This window comes from Telopea speciosissima, chromosome 6 (genome assembly GCF_018873765.1).
Source record: "Telopea speciosissima isolate NSW1024214 ecotype Mountain lineage chromosome 6, Tspe_v1, whole genome shotgun sequence".
Classification (NCBI taxonomy): Eukaryota; Viridiplantae; Streptophyta; class Magnoliopsida; order Proteales; family Proteaceae; genus Telopea; species Telopea speciosissima.
In genome coordinates this window covers 52,272,072-52,288,334 of record NC_057921.1, presented here as the reverse complement: position 1 = coordinate 52,288,334, position 16,263 = coordinate 52,272,072, and the positions used below count along the sequence as shown (strand labels likewise).

General features: G+C 38.9%; 1 protein-coding gene across 3 annotated transcripts in view; it reads left to right on the top strand.

Annotated features, from left to right (window-relative positions):
• The window catches only part of LOC122664074 (protein MICROTUBULE BINDING PROTEIN 2C), a 21,399-nt gene extending 5,319 nt beyond the window's left edge, over nt 1–16,080 (top strand). The window contains exons 2-6 of one of the 3 annotated variants that reach the window (XM_043859761.1): nt 8,614–8,852; nt 9,016–9,099; nt 10,010–10,348; nt 11,337–11,555; nt 14,487–14,543. In XM_043859761.1, coding sequence (XP_043715696.1) covers nt 8,646–8,852; nt 9,016–9,099; nt 10,010–10,348; nt 11,337–11,555; nt 14,487–14,507 — 870 coding nt within the window. In that variant the 5' untranslated portion in view covers nt 8,614–8,645 and the 3' untranslated portion in view covers nt 14,508–14,543. Of the gene's footprint in view, nt 1–8,613; nt 8,853–9,015; nt 9,100–10,009; nt 10,349–11,336; nt 11,556–14,486; nt 14,544–15,752 lie in introns of those variants that run through there. The other 2 variants (XM_043859760.1, XM_043859759.1) reach the window with 2 other exon arrangements.
• The last annotated feature ends 183 nt before the right edge of the window (nt 16,081–16,263 follow it).

Sequence of the window (16,263 nt, the reverse complement as noted above, 5' to 3'; positions counted from 1 at the left end):
CAAACAATTTTCGAAATTGAAATCGAAATCATGCAAAATCAAGCAGTAGTCCATATGATAGAGAACCAAGTAAGAATTTCATTAGTACAATTTCAGCTTAAAATGAGTAGAGGAAATAACTAACGTTGAAAAAAATACTATTTAAATTTGTATTTTACATTTATCTTTACTAAAACTTCGAATCAAAATTTGGGCAACCTTCCTTACTTATTTGAATTAAAATTTTTTTATTGAGATGTATGTGAGAACCTGTATCACATGGATTAACATCACTAATGTCCCATGTATCGTCAAGTGATAAATAGTAAAACGTTATACTTCACTAGGTATAGTGACGCCTAAAAAACCCCTTTCATTAAGATCTCAGGATATAAATGGAAGCTGATCTACATGCATGCATTATAAGGCATACTTGATGGCTTCTTTCTCTTCGGTTTCCTTTTCCCTTGTTCCTAGGGCTATGAATGTGATCTCAGATGCCCTAGTTAGGAAGGTCCTGTCTATTGTGTGTGTGACAGACTGACCACATTCCACGCAGTGACTTCAGCATCTTTGTGGGGCTGAAGCTACTGGTTGGACACACCCCTTTGCTCAATAAATTTTCCATTTACCGAAAAAAAAAAAAAAAAAGGCATACTTGATGATCCATTATTTAAATAAAGCTGTAAACAGAAATATACGTTTATCATGTTTACTTAATTTAATGTGATTGGATCTTTGTCAGAAGCTTCACAGTTTTTATCTCATCTTTCAGGTCTCTCTGATTTAGATAACAGTTAAGTAAATTATAAGAAACTCCCCTCATGGAATGGAAGTCGAAAAGAATAATAATACCAACTCTATCCACTTCGAAAGTAACCTTCCATGATCTTCCACTACTACTTTATTTTTTATTTTATCTTTTTAAAGGGATTTTGGAAGTTGCACTTCAAAACTCAAATGCCCTTCGTTCCTTTTCCACAGTTTTGTTTCCTTAGCCATTTGACTTCTTTAATTAGTTCGCTGAAATGTCTAAATTATCTTGTAAACGATAATTTACATTAATTATTTTATTTTTCATATCATTTTTGTATTATATTAAAACCCTTTTTTGTCTATGATATTTTATATAGATCATGGGTCTCTGTCTCCATCTACTTTCTTGCATAACTAGTGTCTCATCTCTTCACATCTTGAAGTTCTTCATATTTTTTTCCTGTACTTTAATAAATTTTTGGGAGAAAAAACGCTAACCGATCATGCATGTGGTTATCGTGGTTTCTATGCCTAGACACAAACCAATGCTTCTGTGAGCGAAAAAATTGTTCAGCCTCCAGTGAAATCAAAATCGCATCCAAACCAATACTTCTGTGCACACTTTCATTGGATACCGCAATGGTGCATGAGCTACACGATCAGTTAGCATTCTCTTGCCATAAACTTTTTTGCTTGTTTTATATTGGGGTAGAGGAATTGGTTGTCAATGCATTGGTTCTCTGCCCCCTTCGCATCCACTTGCTGGCATGCTTCGCCTTTGCATGTTGACACCCAACTTTTTCAGAGCACTCACTTTCGGGAATGGTTAGTCTATTTGGTGAATTTGTTTAAGGTTGCTCCTAACTAGGGTTGCAACAGGGTCAAGTTGGGCCGGGTTTTTTAAAATCCTAACCCAACCTTGAATCCCCTTAGTTGGGCACAGGCCCGCCTTGACCCTGACCTAGACCCTAACCCTGATGGGCCAAGCCCGCCCTGATTGACCTTGATTGGGCCGAGCTTGGCCTATTGGCATTGACCTTGACTCTGACCCTGACCCTGACCCTGACCTTGACCTTGACCCTGATCCTGGAATAAAAATGGTTTAACTTACTAACATGTGAAATGTTGCATGTAATAAACCTATATTGACCTCCTCCATTAATCAAACCCACAGTTCATGTCTCTCACTCGGCTCTTACCGCAATAAGCAAATTTAAATAGTTGATTGTTTATATAGTAACACAATAAAGGGACGGATTCACATTAATCTGATAAATTTATTATGTTTCTTTTTCCTTGGTACAATGATTATGCTCCATTTTAAATAATTATATTCCTTGATCACATGTATCAGAATAATTTTTTTTATATAAATAAAGAATTTTCTTCATGGAGTACAACCCAGAAATGATGCTTCAGAGAACCATAGAGCACATACTAGAATACTAACACAATAAACAAATAAGGGCCAAGATCAGGATTAAAATCAAACCCAAAATCGGGGTAAAATTCTGGGTCGGATTAAATCCGAGGTCTCAACCTTGACCCGACCCGACCGACACGACTCAAAGCCCAAGCCTTGTTAGGGCTCAACCGGGCCGAGGGCGGGTTCGGGCGATAGGACAAAACTTGCACCCCTATTGCTCCTGATCATTCCGATTTTAGCATTCAATGGTATGCACTTCTTTAGTAGATTTGGAAAACTAAAAATAGGACCATTTTTAGTCATGCTCCTCCTGACTTACATTGGACATTTTTGCTTTTTACATGTTTGTCAATGAAAGTCTCTCCGGGCTTTACATTTGCATTAATTTTGTTGCCCCGGGGGGAAATGTCTCGGTCCTTATGTCTTGGCAGTGACCGTAAGCGTGGCAACTCCGGGGGGGGGGGGGGGGGGGGGGGGGGGGGGGGGGGGGGGGGGGGGGGGGGGGGGGGGGTGGGGGAGGAGAAAAAAGGGGGGGGAAAGGGGGGGGGGGAGGGAAGGGGGGGGAAAAAAAAAAAAAAAAAAAAAAAAAAAAAGAAAAGAGGGGGAAGAAAAAAAAAAAAAAAAAAAAATAATAAAAAAAAAAAAAAAGAAAAGAAAGGGAGGAAAAAGGGAAAAAAAAAAAAAAGAAGAAGGGGGGGGGGGGGGGGGGGGAGGAAAAAGAAAAGGAAAGGATCTCCATCGGACTCGAGTTTTTGGTTTTATAATCGGGCATGGTCTGCTTCTTCTCAACACGGCGGGAAAGTTGCTATTTTAGAAAGTAAGTCGACCTTGAGTGAAGAAGCCTAGGACCCAAAATATCTCTTATTTTTTCCGAAGAGGGAATCTAAAGACTCTCACAATGGATAGGTTATAGATCTGTATTCAAAATTCTGGATGGGTGTTAATTTACAGATTGGAAAGATGTTAGGCATACAATCTATCCGACTCTAAGGTCGATCTCCTTTTGACTAGACTCTTACTAATATTCTCCAATATAAGACATTTGTATAGGCTAAGTATACAAGTACATCACAGTGTTGTCCTAAACCAAACTTCTAGGTTATTCCATCATGGGTATATGAAATAAGTGAACAAAACAAGAATATAATAAAATGGGTAATTTATGAAACACCCATTGAAAATGGAACGATACTCAAATCATTGCCTCTTATTTAAAAATACTCAGATCACCACTTCTATAGTAACGATGTTATTTTGCTGTTAGTTATTAGTGTAAAATGGTTATTTTATCCTTGTACTAAAACATTAGAATTAAATTTAGAGTATTATCATTTTCTTCATCTTCAACCTAAAATACTCGACTGTCTCTACTTTGCCCTGGCGGTACCGTCGCCGCCGCCGCCGCCGCCGCCTCTGCTTCCCTGAGGAGGTCCAAACACGACGACCCTCGACGGAGGAGGACCAAAAACAGAGTGAACATGGTCGTGGTGTCGCCGTCTGAACTTCGCATGAAAGCAAAGCCCAGCGCCACCCAACCCAACGAACCACTTCTCTGCAAAATTTCATCCAATTCTAGTACCCCTCTTCCCCTCCTACCCATCCATGAGCCATCTATTCATCTCCACAAGACTGAAATTTTTAATTAATTTTGTAGGTCCAATTTCAAAGATTGATCGCGAAGAACTCCTCCACCTCCTCTTCTGTCGCTGTCTCTGTTTCCCTCTGATCAATCTTGGTATGAGGCGTATAACCTCTTCCCTCATAATCTTCACCTGCTCTGGAGAAATTTGGAGAAGCCTTTCCTCAATGCTAACTCTCTTCTTGCGAATATCATCCTCCAGAATGAACACCGAGTAACCCAAGAATCTCATATTACACAACAGAAATCCGAAATGGGTCTTCTAGATTAGGCACACAAAGTTAATTCTACCAACGAAAACCCAAGAATCTCAGATTACACAAACTCTAACGTTCATCCAGAATCATAAAATGGATCAAGCAGAACTCAAATTCGTCAAGATTCAAACAACCTCCAATTCAAAACCCCAAACAAATCCTAAACAAGTTCAGCAAATCAAGACTAGACAGAACTCGAAAGCTAAGAATCAGAACCCAATAACAGTCATCAATTCCGAAAGTGGTGGTTGTTAAAACCCTAACTCCATTCGGTTTAGCAATTTGGGGAAGAAGGAGAGGGATATTCCCCCTCCCATTTTTTGTTTTAATTAAAAAAAAAAAAAAAGAAAGTTCATGTTGGGTTTTTTAGATCTAAGGATAAAATAATAATTTTACTCTGCTCAATGGTAGTTTAAGGTTTTTAAAAAATTTAACTAACTGACTTTCATCAATTAACAGTGTAAAACTAACGATAGGATCTAATCTGAGTATAAGACTCTAATGCAGGGGTGTTTTGAGTATTTTCAAATAAGAGGAGGTGATCTGATTATTGTTTCAATTCAAACTGAAAATGTCAAAACGATTCACATACAAAACACATGGGGGCTAGATGACGAGCCAGCCTAATCCCGTTTGATCATCCTAGAATCATTGATTGGAGGGCATTGGGTACCCAAATTTGCACACTCACGTCCCAACGGTGTCCCATGTGTTAATTTGTACGTGACCGCTCATGGCCTCATTGAAGGGATAAGGTGCCCCCACACACGCTCGATACATACTCAGAGGAGAAACCAGATTTTGATCAAAGAAAAATAAAGAGTGTCCCAATTGCATTTACAATTTTGGAATGTAGCCAAACAAGTTTTGATTAGCCGATCAAATTCAAGATAGCAACAGGCTGACACTAAATGACATGAACAAGGATTAGGATTGTCTCCAAGGAGCCCAGCACCTAGGATGTTGCTAGGGGGCATCCAACGGTTGAACTGTGCTGCATACATCTCGATGCATGCCTAGGGATGTGTGCGGCACAGCCCAATGGCTGGCAGCACCCTGGGCGTGCTGGGTTCCCTGAGACGAGCTAAACTCCAAAGGATAAAAGGTGGAAGGGTTTTAGACCCAAACCCAGATGGATATTAACTCAAGGCTAAATTTTTTGGTGAAGAACTCAAGGCTAAATTGAAGCCCAAAGACTGAGGGAGATTCAACTCACCAAACTAGAAGGTCAACTCTTAAAACCAGTCTCATTATATCAGCTAGAACCCAATGGAAACAAGTCCAATCCAATTAGCCCAACAGATATATTATGTGAATGAGTGAGGCTTGGAACCCAAATGAAACCGGAAAAGAGGGTTTGAACCTTGGATCTGTTTAATCTTGACTTAAACTTTGATCTAAGCCCTAAAACTAAGCAAATTCGAGAACCAACCAGAATACAAACAAGACTTGGATTTAATTGAAACTCCAACCAAAATACGAATTTTAGATCCAATTGAGATTCAACAGGGCCTAATTCATTATCCATATTACAAACCCAGGGATAAACTAGTCTGAATTTTCTGTAGTGCAGAAGGGAAGTATTTTTATCACCTACGGTTCCCCTGCCCGGTATGGTTCCCTAGTGCCTCTAATAAAAGGGGGGTGGACCCACCCGAGCAGTGTGTTCGGTCAGGGGGTGGAATGGTCATTTCAACCCCCCTATGAGAGGAACTGCACAACCGTACCGGTCAGCAAACCTCAGGGGATAAAGGTCCCAAAAGGGAATGAGCTAAAGGCCAAAAACCCTAGTTTGAAGTGCTGGCAAATCAAGTAGAACGCAAGAAATTAGGCCTGAATTGGTGTAGGATCAGTTCTAACCGAGGAGTATTTAGCCCATTTAGATTTTATAGGAAATAAGCCCACCTCACAATCAAAGATTAATAGTCAATAGTGTACAAGTTGGACCTTTCAGCCCATTAAAGGCCCAACAAATTTGAAAACCCTCCAAAATGGGTTGCTTTAGTATAAATAATGATTATTTCAGTAAATAAAATGGGAAAAAGAATCTTAAAAGACAATGTGAACCTTGTGCCTAGATAAAAAAGGGTCAGAAATGATCGTTCTGCCCCCCTGAATTATAGAAATCCCACCCATATTGATGCTTTTGTGTATATTCCCATTGGTCCTCATGTTGGCGAGGGGCCCAGACTGCCTTTCAGTGAACCCTCTCACCCCCAAAAAAATTAATAAATGCAAGAATACAAGTAGCACATCAACAACAAGAAGTTTGAAGTGGAAAATTTTCTAAAAAAGAATATGATAATCAAGGCCAAAGTCTTCTTCCACCAAATCTCAAGAACTTTATTTGGAGATTTTTTTTATAATAATAGAATGAAGAAAGTGTTTCTACAATATTGTCATACAGATATATTGACAGAATGAAGAAAGTGTTTCTACAAAATTGTCATACAGAACAAACTCATATTGGGATTCAATCACATGTTTGTGTGGCCTTGGAGTCTGGACCCTCTTTTGATCAAAGTGAGGAAGGGATATCCATCAGCACCGTAACGAAGTAGTGGCAATGGGACTGTATGCAAGGTTTTAAGAACCATCAAATAGGTTTTTAGAATCAATAATTGAATCGATCAATTCGGATTGAGATTGGCCGTGACCGATCTCAATACAATTGATTCACACACAAAATCTTAGAAAATTCTTGTTTTTGGATCTAATGATCAATTCTAGGGTTCTTGGTGACCAATTCCAATCCAATACGTATTGGAATTGGCCGTGATTGATCTCGATTTCCACCAATCTAATACGGTTGATTCACACCTAAAAAACGCAGAAACTTCTCTCTTTTTTTATCTGATGACCAATTCAAGGGCTCTTGGTGATTCCGATCCAGATTCCATGTTTTAAAACCTAGACTGTAGGAGAGAATCTTCTCATGAAAGAAGTTCTGGTTGATGGAAAGTGCCTTCACAATGTGAACAAGTGAAAATGAAACCATGCCACATGCAATAATTTAATTTCCCCAACCTTTGGTCAGAACAGTACAAGTACATTTCACCTTTGGCCGCCTCAAACCAGATCAGTCCTCGCATGCCAACCAGGGTTTTAGTAATAAATATCGGTCCATATTGGTTTAGGATCGAACAGATTTATCCCTGTATTCTTAAAAAAATAGATTTATTTTTTACATTTGTACTCTTGTTCTGTATCGATCTCCACCAATACTGATATGTATCGACCAATTCAATACTGATTCCTCAAACCATGATCCCAACTCTTCATAGATTGGCTACAATCCAAAGCTAAGGCTCAAAACAAATTAAGATTGATCGGATCGGATGGATGGACACCTGAGAAATCTAGAGAAGTCGAAATAACATAAACTTCAAAAGTAAGGACACATGCACCTAAACCTATTTCTATCATGTGGCAAATCAGCGTCGGGTTCCTCTATAGGAACTCTAACACCCAAGGAGCGCCAATGAGGCATCCAACAACGCTAGGGGTGCGGATCCAACAAATCATATGAAAGATGAAATTTGATGGACAGATAAATCCAAAAAACATGTTCCTGTTGCCACATGGCAAAAAGAAGCATTGGAAAATCTTTAATACACATTACCAAGGGATGCATGAATGGAGAAAGAATTACGGTTGACCTTACATGTTTACCAGCAATCTTTTTGCCTTGAATATTTATTTCTGATCTTTACCAAAAAAAAAAATATTTATTTTTGATTATGTAGAGGTATTTTTCTATAGACTTATGAGATAAGAAAAAGAATGCCGCACAGGTGTGTTCAATATGCCCTATTGCCCTCACACGAGGGATTGAAATGACCTCCCATCCCTTCCGTTGGATGCCCCTCTCCGTCTCCTCATTGGACCAATGTTGGTTTGGAGGCCACGTGACAGGATAGCGTTCTTCACTTCTATAAAGAATTACAAAATAAATAGGTTTTTACAAGACAAAGTAGGTGTAAATAAAATCAAGGGAGAAAGAACATCATCTGGTCATGCAACGCATGCTGCCTTGTGCCTAGACACAGGGGTGTACTACATAGTGACCGTCACAATCCCTGAAAAGATGGAAATAACCAAAGATACGGTGTTCATTTTGCACACCCCTATGTGTGGCGGCAAAGACGGCGTGCACGCACTACAACCGGGTGGCGTTCCCTTTTCCTAAAATCAATTTTACTTGTTTAATAATTAATTTTTGTGACAAAAACACAGGTAAATCCATAATTTTAAATTTTCAGGTAAATTCCATTTTGTAGTAGCATTTGAGAAAGGGTATACTTTTCTTTTTCCTTTCTTTTTTGGGGTAAGAAATACTTTTGCTTCAAATCCTCCCTAATTTGAAAGACATCTGTCTGGACTTTAGGACTTTGAACTTTGGACTTGGTAGAGAGGGGGAGGGGAGTGAAGGAAACGCCATTGAAGTTTGAAACGAGGTCTCTGTTAAGTCTCTGTAATTTCTCTCCGCCTCCGCTACTACTCCTAAAAGGGAAATTGAACTTTAGTACTTAGTAGGCTGTCTAGGGCCTCTAGGCTTACTGTTCGAATCAAATCGATCTTCTAAGCGATGTTCGAGCAACAGCATTTCGTGGATCTGCAGGAGGCCGGAAGTTTTGGAGACCCAAAATCGTGGCTGTCGGGGGAAGATCAGTCGTCTCCTCTTCCACAACGAACTATGTCTTCCCTCTCTAACGGAAATGGCAACAATGGCAACGTCGACAGAGTACTCTACAAGAACCTTGTCGAGATGGTTCCGCTCATCGAGTCACTCATGGTTTCACATCTTTAATTTACTTTGATCCTTCCACTTCATCTATGTTTGATATTTTCCCTTGTCTTTTCAGTTTCACTTTTCCAAGTTTCGCTGTTTAATTCTGTGTTGTTTTGTGTTTCTTTCTTTCAATTGTGTGTGTGTGTGTGTTTTTTAAATTTTTCAGCAGGATCGGAGAGCCAACACTTCTTTCACGCGCCGTGCGTCGTTGGTCTACACCAAGACGCCTTCAAGAGAACCATCCAAGAAGGTAACTTTCCTCGTTGGGAATAAGAATTTACTAGCAGAATCAACCCAACCGTACTCTGGATTACCACCTGGTTTGATTTTCTTCTATTCTTTTTCCCCTTGGAAGATTTTGATATATTTTTGTAGCATGCCTGCAGCTTTTGCTAGAAGTATCGGTCTGTGTTCTGTTTTAATAGTATCTCGAATGTGAATTATACATGTTGGGATTAGGGCTTTTAGGGAGAATTAGGAGGTTTATAATTTCAGTCTGAAGTAATCCTCTTGTGATTTTGTTATTTCCCAATTTGATCTGCAGAGTGTGTGACAATAACTGGTTTTATAGAGACAAGATTTGGAATTCATGCTTCCTATATCCTACTACACTATACTAAAAGAGAACAGTCTTTACTTCTTAGAAATAACGAGCATTGTTGTTTGAGACAGAGTTTCGGATTCACCTTGTGCCTGGTAAATTTGCAATAGATGTGAGGATAAGCTTGATTAATAAACCAATACATTAGAATGAAAGGGGCAAAATGTACTGCCATTAAACCCTCTCAGTATTAAGTCAAAAAAATAGCAGGCGTAATAAAAATGTTCCTCTATTATAATGGTAAGGTTGCTCCATTGTGACCAAGTGGTCACAGGTTCGAGTCTAGAAACAGCCTCTCTACGAAAGCAGGGGTGAGGCTACGTACATTATGACCCTCCTCAGACCCCACAGTGGCGGAAGACTCGTGCACTGCGTATGCCCTTTTTCAATGAAAATATTCCTTTAGGTTTGGGATGCACTACCGTGTACTCCCAAAAAAATTTGCCTCAGGAGTCTGATATTTGGATATTTCATGTTTTTCTAATGTTGTGGTCTCAATGTGGATAGTGAGATATTATTGTTATTAATTCATGAAATGGAATTTTCTGCTTGGTTACAGGAATCGAAAGGTAGAAAAGCAGCACAATCCATTCCTACCAGAAAACAAAGGGATACTGAGGATAAGGACCCAAGCAAAAATACCTCTCCTGATGGCTTTTCATTGTTTTCATCCAAGGCATTGGCACTAGAAAAGGATTCGGAAGATTTGATTGTATTGCAAAAACAAGTGGAGGATCTACAGAAGAAATTATTAGAGAAAGATGAGCTACTGAAGTCAGAAGTATCCTCAAAGAACCAGATGACAGAAGCCCATGCAAAAATTGAAGAACAGAGACGTCTTATTGCTGAGAAGGACTCACTGATCAAATCTGCTCATTCCCAACTTTCAGATGCAAAGGTGTGGATTGTTATATTAAAGTTATGATATTTTAGTTATTTTAGAGGGCGGGCCTTGGTGCAACTGTAAGGTTGCTCCATTGTGACTAAGTGGTCATGGGTTCGAGTCTGGAAACAGCCTCTTAGTGAAAGCAAGGGTAAGGCTGGGTATGTTATGACCCTCCCCAGACCCTGCAGTGGTGGGAGCCTTGTGCACTGGGTACACCCTTTTCTTAAGATATTTTTGTTGTTTTAAGGATGACTGTAGGTTTTAATTTTTCCCGCTACTATTTATATATCCTTATTTTACAAGAACAAATTTATAGCACTATATGTATGGACCCCACAAGATGGCATTTCGCCATTAGTGTAAGCAATCATCTTAGTGGTAACTGCTAAGATGACTGGAGGATATTCAGAATACGCATGGGAAGCTCATGTACATCAATAGGCAAAGGTTGATTTAAGTTCCATATTTACCTTGTTAGTGATGGTGTCTTATCAGGATAATAGTGGGAAGTTACATTCCCTGCATTCTCACCATGTTGTGTTCAGCATAGCTTTTGAAGCCAAAAAACCCATTGAACCTTGCAGGTTTTAGCTTATTTAATAAATGTCCCAGTTCCAATTCAAAATATTGAAAGATGTTTTTTCTCTCATACCGACGCATCCAAATGCTCCATTTTATCTCCATTCTATTGATTGCTGATTCAAATCATCTAAAAAGCACTTTTGCAAAAGCTGGAGTCTCCTTGTATACGCTGTGCAAAAGACACACTTAAGGATTCCTCTGTACCATGAAGCAGTAGGCTGATGAGTTGACACAGGATTTTGTAACCTGATTTGGTGCTTGTATTGGACAGTTGTATCTTCATGTATGCAGTTTCAGCTTTTGCTACCATAATGTATGCCAAAGCCACCATAAAAGCACTAACATTGCATGGTTTGCTAGAAGTTTCTCATGTTTGTTTGGATCACCTCATGACACTAACAGCTGGGTTCTTCCACAGATTAAGCTTGCAGACAAGCAAGCAGCGTTGGAAAAATTACAATGGCAGGCAATGACATCCAACCAAAAAGTTGAGAAGCTCCAGGAGGAACTAGACTCGAAGGAGGGAGAGGTATCATCATTTATGTTGTTATTTGAAGGGTTGACAACGAATGATTCCAGTGCATATGCCGAGGATTATGATATCAGTCCATATTATTTGGACCCTCTTCCACCTATAGTAAGTTCACTTCTCCCCCCCCCCCTTGGCTGAATTAGATGAGAAGCTTAAATTTTGAATCTTTGACATGCTTACATGCTGGAAACAGCCTCTCTGCAAAGCAGGGGTAAGGCTGCGTACATTACGACCCTCCCAAAACCTGCAGTGGTGGCATGTAATGGTTTCAAAATCAAACCAAAACCGTATCGAACCGTTTAAACCGAAACCATTTAAGAAATGGTTTGGTTATGGTTTTAAAATTGAGACCGTTTAATTAAATGGTTTAAACCGGACCATTTAACCGAAATAAACCGTTTAACACTCTTAGATGTACATAAATGTGCCAAAATCAAACAGAAACCGTTTACTGAAACCGAACCGTGAAACGTTTAATAAATGGTTTGGTTATGGTTCCAAAATTTAGACCGTTTAATTAAACGGTTTAACTGAAACCGGACCGTTTAACACCCTTACCTACATGCATGGCTCTGTAATTTACATGGGGCTTTAGATATTGGATTTCAAAATGTTAGCATTTTACATATCTTAGATTCTGTGTTCCACTATATGTTTATAGCGTTAACCTAAATTCTTTATGATTGATGCCAGAAATCTTAGTTGAACAGGGTTGAGTTACAAATAAGGATGCTGCCCACTATACCTTACGAGGCTAACAACCAAGAGTCTTGATAACATAAATTTACACAAGACACTTAATAGGATCTGTTAAGAGATTAATAGTGTCGCAGGGGTATTTATGTTAGTATTTTTATATTATTATGTCCTTACGTGTAATTTACACATAAGTATGTCCTTTCTTTTAATTATATTATAGTTTTAGTGTTATAAAAGGTTCCTCCATCCATAAATACAGAGGTATTCTATTCTCTCTAATCATGGGGTGTTTTCTCCACTCTCTCTTAACTCCTCTTTCTTTCTTTTTCTCCTACTTTCTTTCCTCTTCTCTTCTTGCGCAGGTACTGTTTCAGGTTCTAATACTATCACATGGTATCAGAGCTTTGATTTCAGTACCTGTTGTTATCCTTTATCAATGTTTTGAGTGACCATTAGGCCCTTTCACTATTTTGTGGTGTGCAGACACATATGTTGTTTTTGTTTGGTAGAACCCTAGTTTCTCAAACATACACAAACACAACTAAGGTTTCTTCAAGTACTGTAGCGATTACTGGAGGAGTAGTGGTCTTGTTTTATGAAGAAGAAATCTACTTTGTGATGCTATTCATCCACACAAGGTTTTGCTGTTTTGTTACCTGCGCAGGAGATTTTTCTCCATGCGCATGAGATTTGATCTCCCTCTGGTATTTTTGATGTTGTTGATACATTCTTCTCCTCCGGTAAGTCAAGAATATTATTGTGAGTACAGTATTGAGGACTGGTTATATTGTTTCTATGTATTGGATCGGATATCATCAGTTCTTGCAAAACCTTATATTTTTTCTGAGATTTTTCAAGAACCTTAGTTATTGTGGGCTAATCATTGTGAAATTTTGGGGATATATTTTCTCTATATTGGAGTGTCTGTGATCAAAATTTTAGACCTGATTGGCAACCCTAACCCTATGCCATTTTAGGGTCTCTGTGCATTGTGATTTTAGGGTTGTGTACCCTGCGGCTGGCTGTTTCTGGTAGTTTTGCTGCTGTGTTTTTTTATATTCTTTGGTTCAGATCTGGTGTTCCTTTTCTTTTTTTTTTTTGATGAAATCTGGTGTTCCTTGCTGTTGGTTATCAGTATTGGTTGTGCATTGTGACTTTGGGTGGTTATCAATTGTTAGTTCTTTGTTGCTGGTTGTTTCTGAGTTCTTCTCTGTGAGTTGCTCTTGTTGAATATTGTATCATGGCTGATTCTAAGCCTCCTACAGACAATGTCAATGTCAATGTCCAGATCAACTATAGTAAATTGAATGGTGCCTCAAATTATCTTCTCTAGGCCCCAGCCATTAAAGTGCATATCACTGCCAAAAGAAAGATGGACTATCTGACTTCTCCACTTGCTGCAAGCTCACCTGAATCTAAGGAGTGGAGGACAGAGAATGCTACATTGTTTTATTGGTTGTGGATTAGCATGGAGCCTTCTGTGGCTGCAAATGTTATGTTCAACACCACAGCTAAGGGTGTTTGGGATGATCTCAATGAGAGTTACTCTCAAGATAGGAATATGTCTAGAGTATATAATTTGTATAAGAAATTCTTCTCTTTCAAGCAAGATGGTTAGTTTGTTGGTGATTAGTATGTGCGCTAAAGGGCATGAGGGACATAGGAGGAACTTAATGTTTACCAGCCCCTCTCTACTAATATTGAAGTTCTTAAATCTCAGCATGCTGAATTTTTAGTTGCGAATTTGTATCTAGATTAGACTCTGATCTGCAGCCTGTCAAGAGTCAAATACTAGTTGGTGAGAAAATTCCCTCTATGAATAAGGTATATTACAGGATTCAACGGATTGTGTCTCCCTCCCTTTATAATCTGAAGCGACATCCTCTTCTAAGGACAGTTCTACCCTTATTGCTGGCAATGGTGGATGTGGTCGTGACATGATTGTGTCTTTTAAAGCTATGTTTGGATGTCAAGAAAAGAAAATAAAAAACAGAATACTACAAAAATCATGATGACACAATGCAAGTTAAATCTTATTTACAGTAGTACTTCCAAATGAAAGATTTGGGAGTTCTTAGATATTTTCTTGGTATTGAGGTAATTCGCAGCAGGAAATGTATTAGTTTATCTTAGAGAAAGCACGTTCTTGATCTACTGTCTGAGACTGGGATGTTAGGCTGTAAGTTTGTAGATACTCTAATGGATCCTCATGTAAAACTTGAAGCTTTTGATGACGAGGAGTTTGTAGACAAACATCAGTACAATAGGTTAGTCGGCAAACTCATTTATCTTCTTGTTTTTAGATCCGACATATCTTTTGTTTATTGGTGTCATTAGTCAGTTTATGGAGAAGCCTAAGCAAGCTTATTGGGAGTCAACATGTTGTATCCTGAGATATCTTGAGACTTGAGGGTGCTTCGAGAAATTGGATTATTTATGTTCGTCATGGTCACACTAATACCATTGGTTATTGTGATGCGAATTGTGCTAGTGCTGATGGTGATCGGAGATCTACCACAGGTTACTATATGTTTGTTGGAGGTAATCATGTTACATAGATTGAGCAACTACTGTAGCTCAATCTAGTGTTGAGGTTGAGTATAGAGCTATGGCTATACTACAGGCTGCAGCTGAATTAATGTGGCTAAAATCCTTCGTTCAAGAGCTTGGTTTTCCAGCCAGTGAACCTATGGAAATGTTCTGTGATAATCAGGTTGTCATTTATATTGCTAGTAATCTAGTCTTCACGAGTGTATCAAATGTATTGAGGCGGACTGTCATTTTGGGTGGGATGAAGTGATGAAGAAATTGATTTCTATTCTTTTTGTGAGCTCTAGTGATCAACTTGGTGACTTGTTTACCAAGGCCTTGTTTTGGAATGTGTTTCTCCAATGTGTTCAAAGTTGGACATGGATGAGCTATGCTCTAGCTTGAGGGGGAGTATTAAGAGATTATTAGTGCCACAGAGGTATTTATGTCCATATCTTTATGTTATTCTATCCTTATGTATAATTAAACATAAGTATCTTTCTTGTTGTGTATAATTTAAACATAAGTATATCCTTTCTTGTAATTACATTATAATTTTAATGTTATAAAAGGTTCCTCCACCCACGATTAGAGAGTTATTCTATTCTCTCTAATCTTGGGGTGTTTTCTTCACTCTCTTATCTCCTCTTTCTTTCTTCTTCTCCTTGTACTCTCTTTCCCCTTCTCTTCTTGCGCAGGTACTGGTTTCAGGTTCAAATACTGTCACGGAATCAATTTTTTTTTTCAACTTTAAGGACGGAACACCCCTATGCAACATTAACATCAACTCTATCACACATCTCATTGCATGATGCTCTAATGAAATACATTTTTTTTGGGGGGGGGGTATTGGGTGGTGTCCGGGAGGAGATAAAGCTTCTAAGTTACTAGGCTGTCGAAACTTGTACAGAAACAAATAATAAATTACTCATTTTCCTTAACTAAGAGAGCTGAAATCATTAGTCATTGGGCAATTGGGTTCAAAAGATACGCACGAGAACTGTCCTTAGTCAGTTTGATTTCTGTTTGCTGGTTGCTGTTTGGTTTCTGATTGAAATACCTTGGTCTGGACAGGATGACATGGATGATATGGAGATGCAGAAAATGGAAGAAGCAAGGGAGGCATACATTGCAACTGTCCACGCTGCAAAAGAAAACCAGGATGAGGAATCTCTAGCAGCCGCAGCTGAGGCAAGATTCCGACTTCAATCTTTTGTTTTCAAGACCAACAATCAAAATGCTGACAGAAGTAAAGGCCGTCCAAGTTTCCTGAGCTCATGAGTTGCCTGCCTGCCTGTTATCCCTTTACCATATTATGATCATATACTCTAACCTTGTATATCAGTTGCTTGAAACCATTTGTTCATAATTTTAAGCCAAAATGTGCAAGGAAGAACTTTTCCATCCTTACTATTCTTTTAGTAAATAGTGCATTGCTTCTTACATGCTGAGTCTCAGAGATATTACTAGCATGATCTTATAATATGAAGTAAAAGATCGAAACACAGGTTTGAGGGGACGAAAGCCTTCTTGACCAGATTAGAATTTTTTTTGGGTGGTGGTGGTGGTGGTGGTGGGGGGGGGG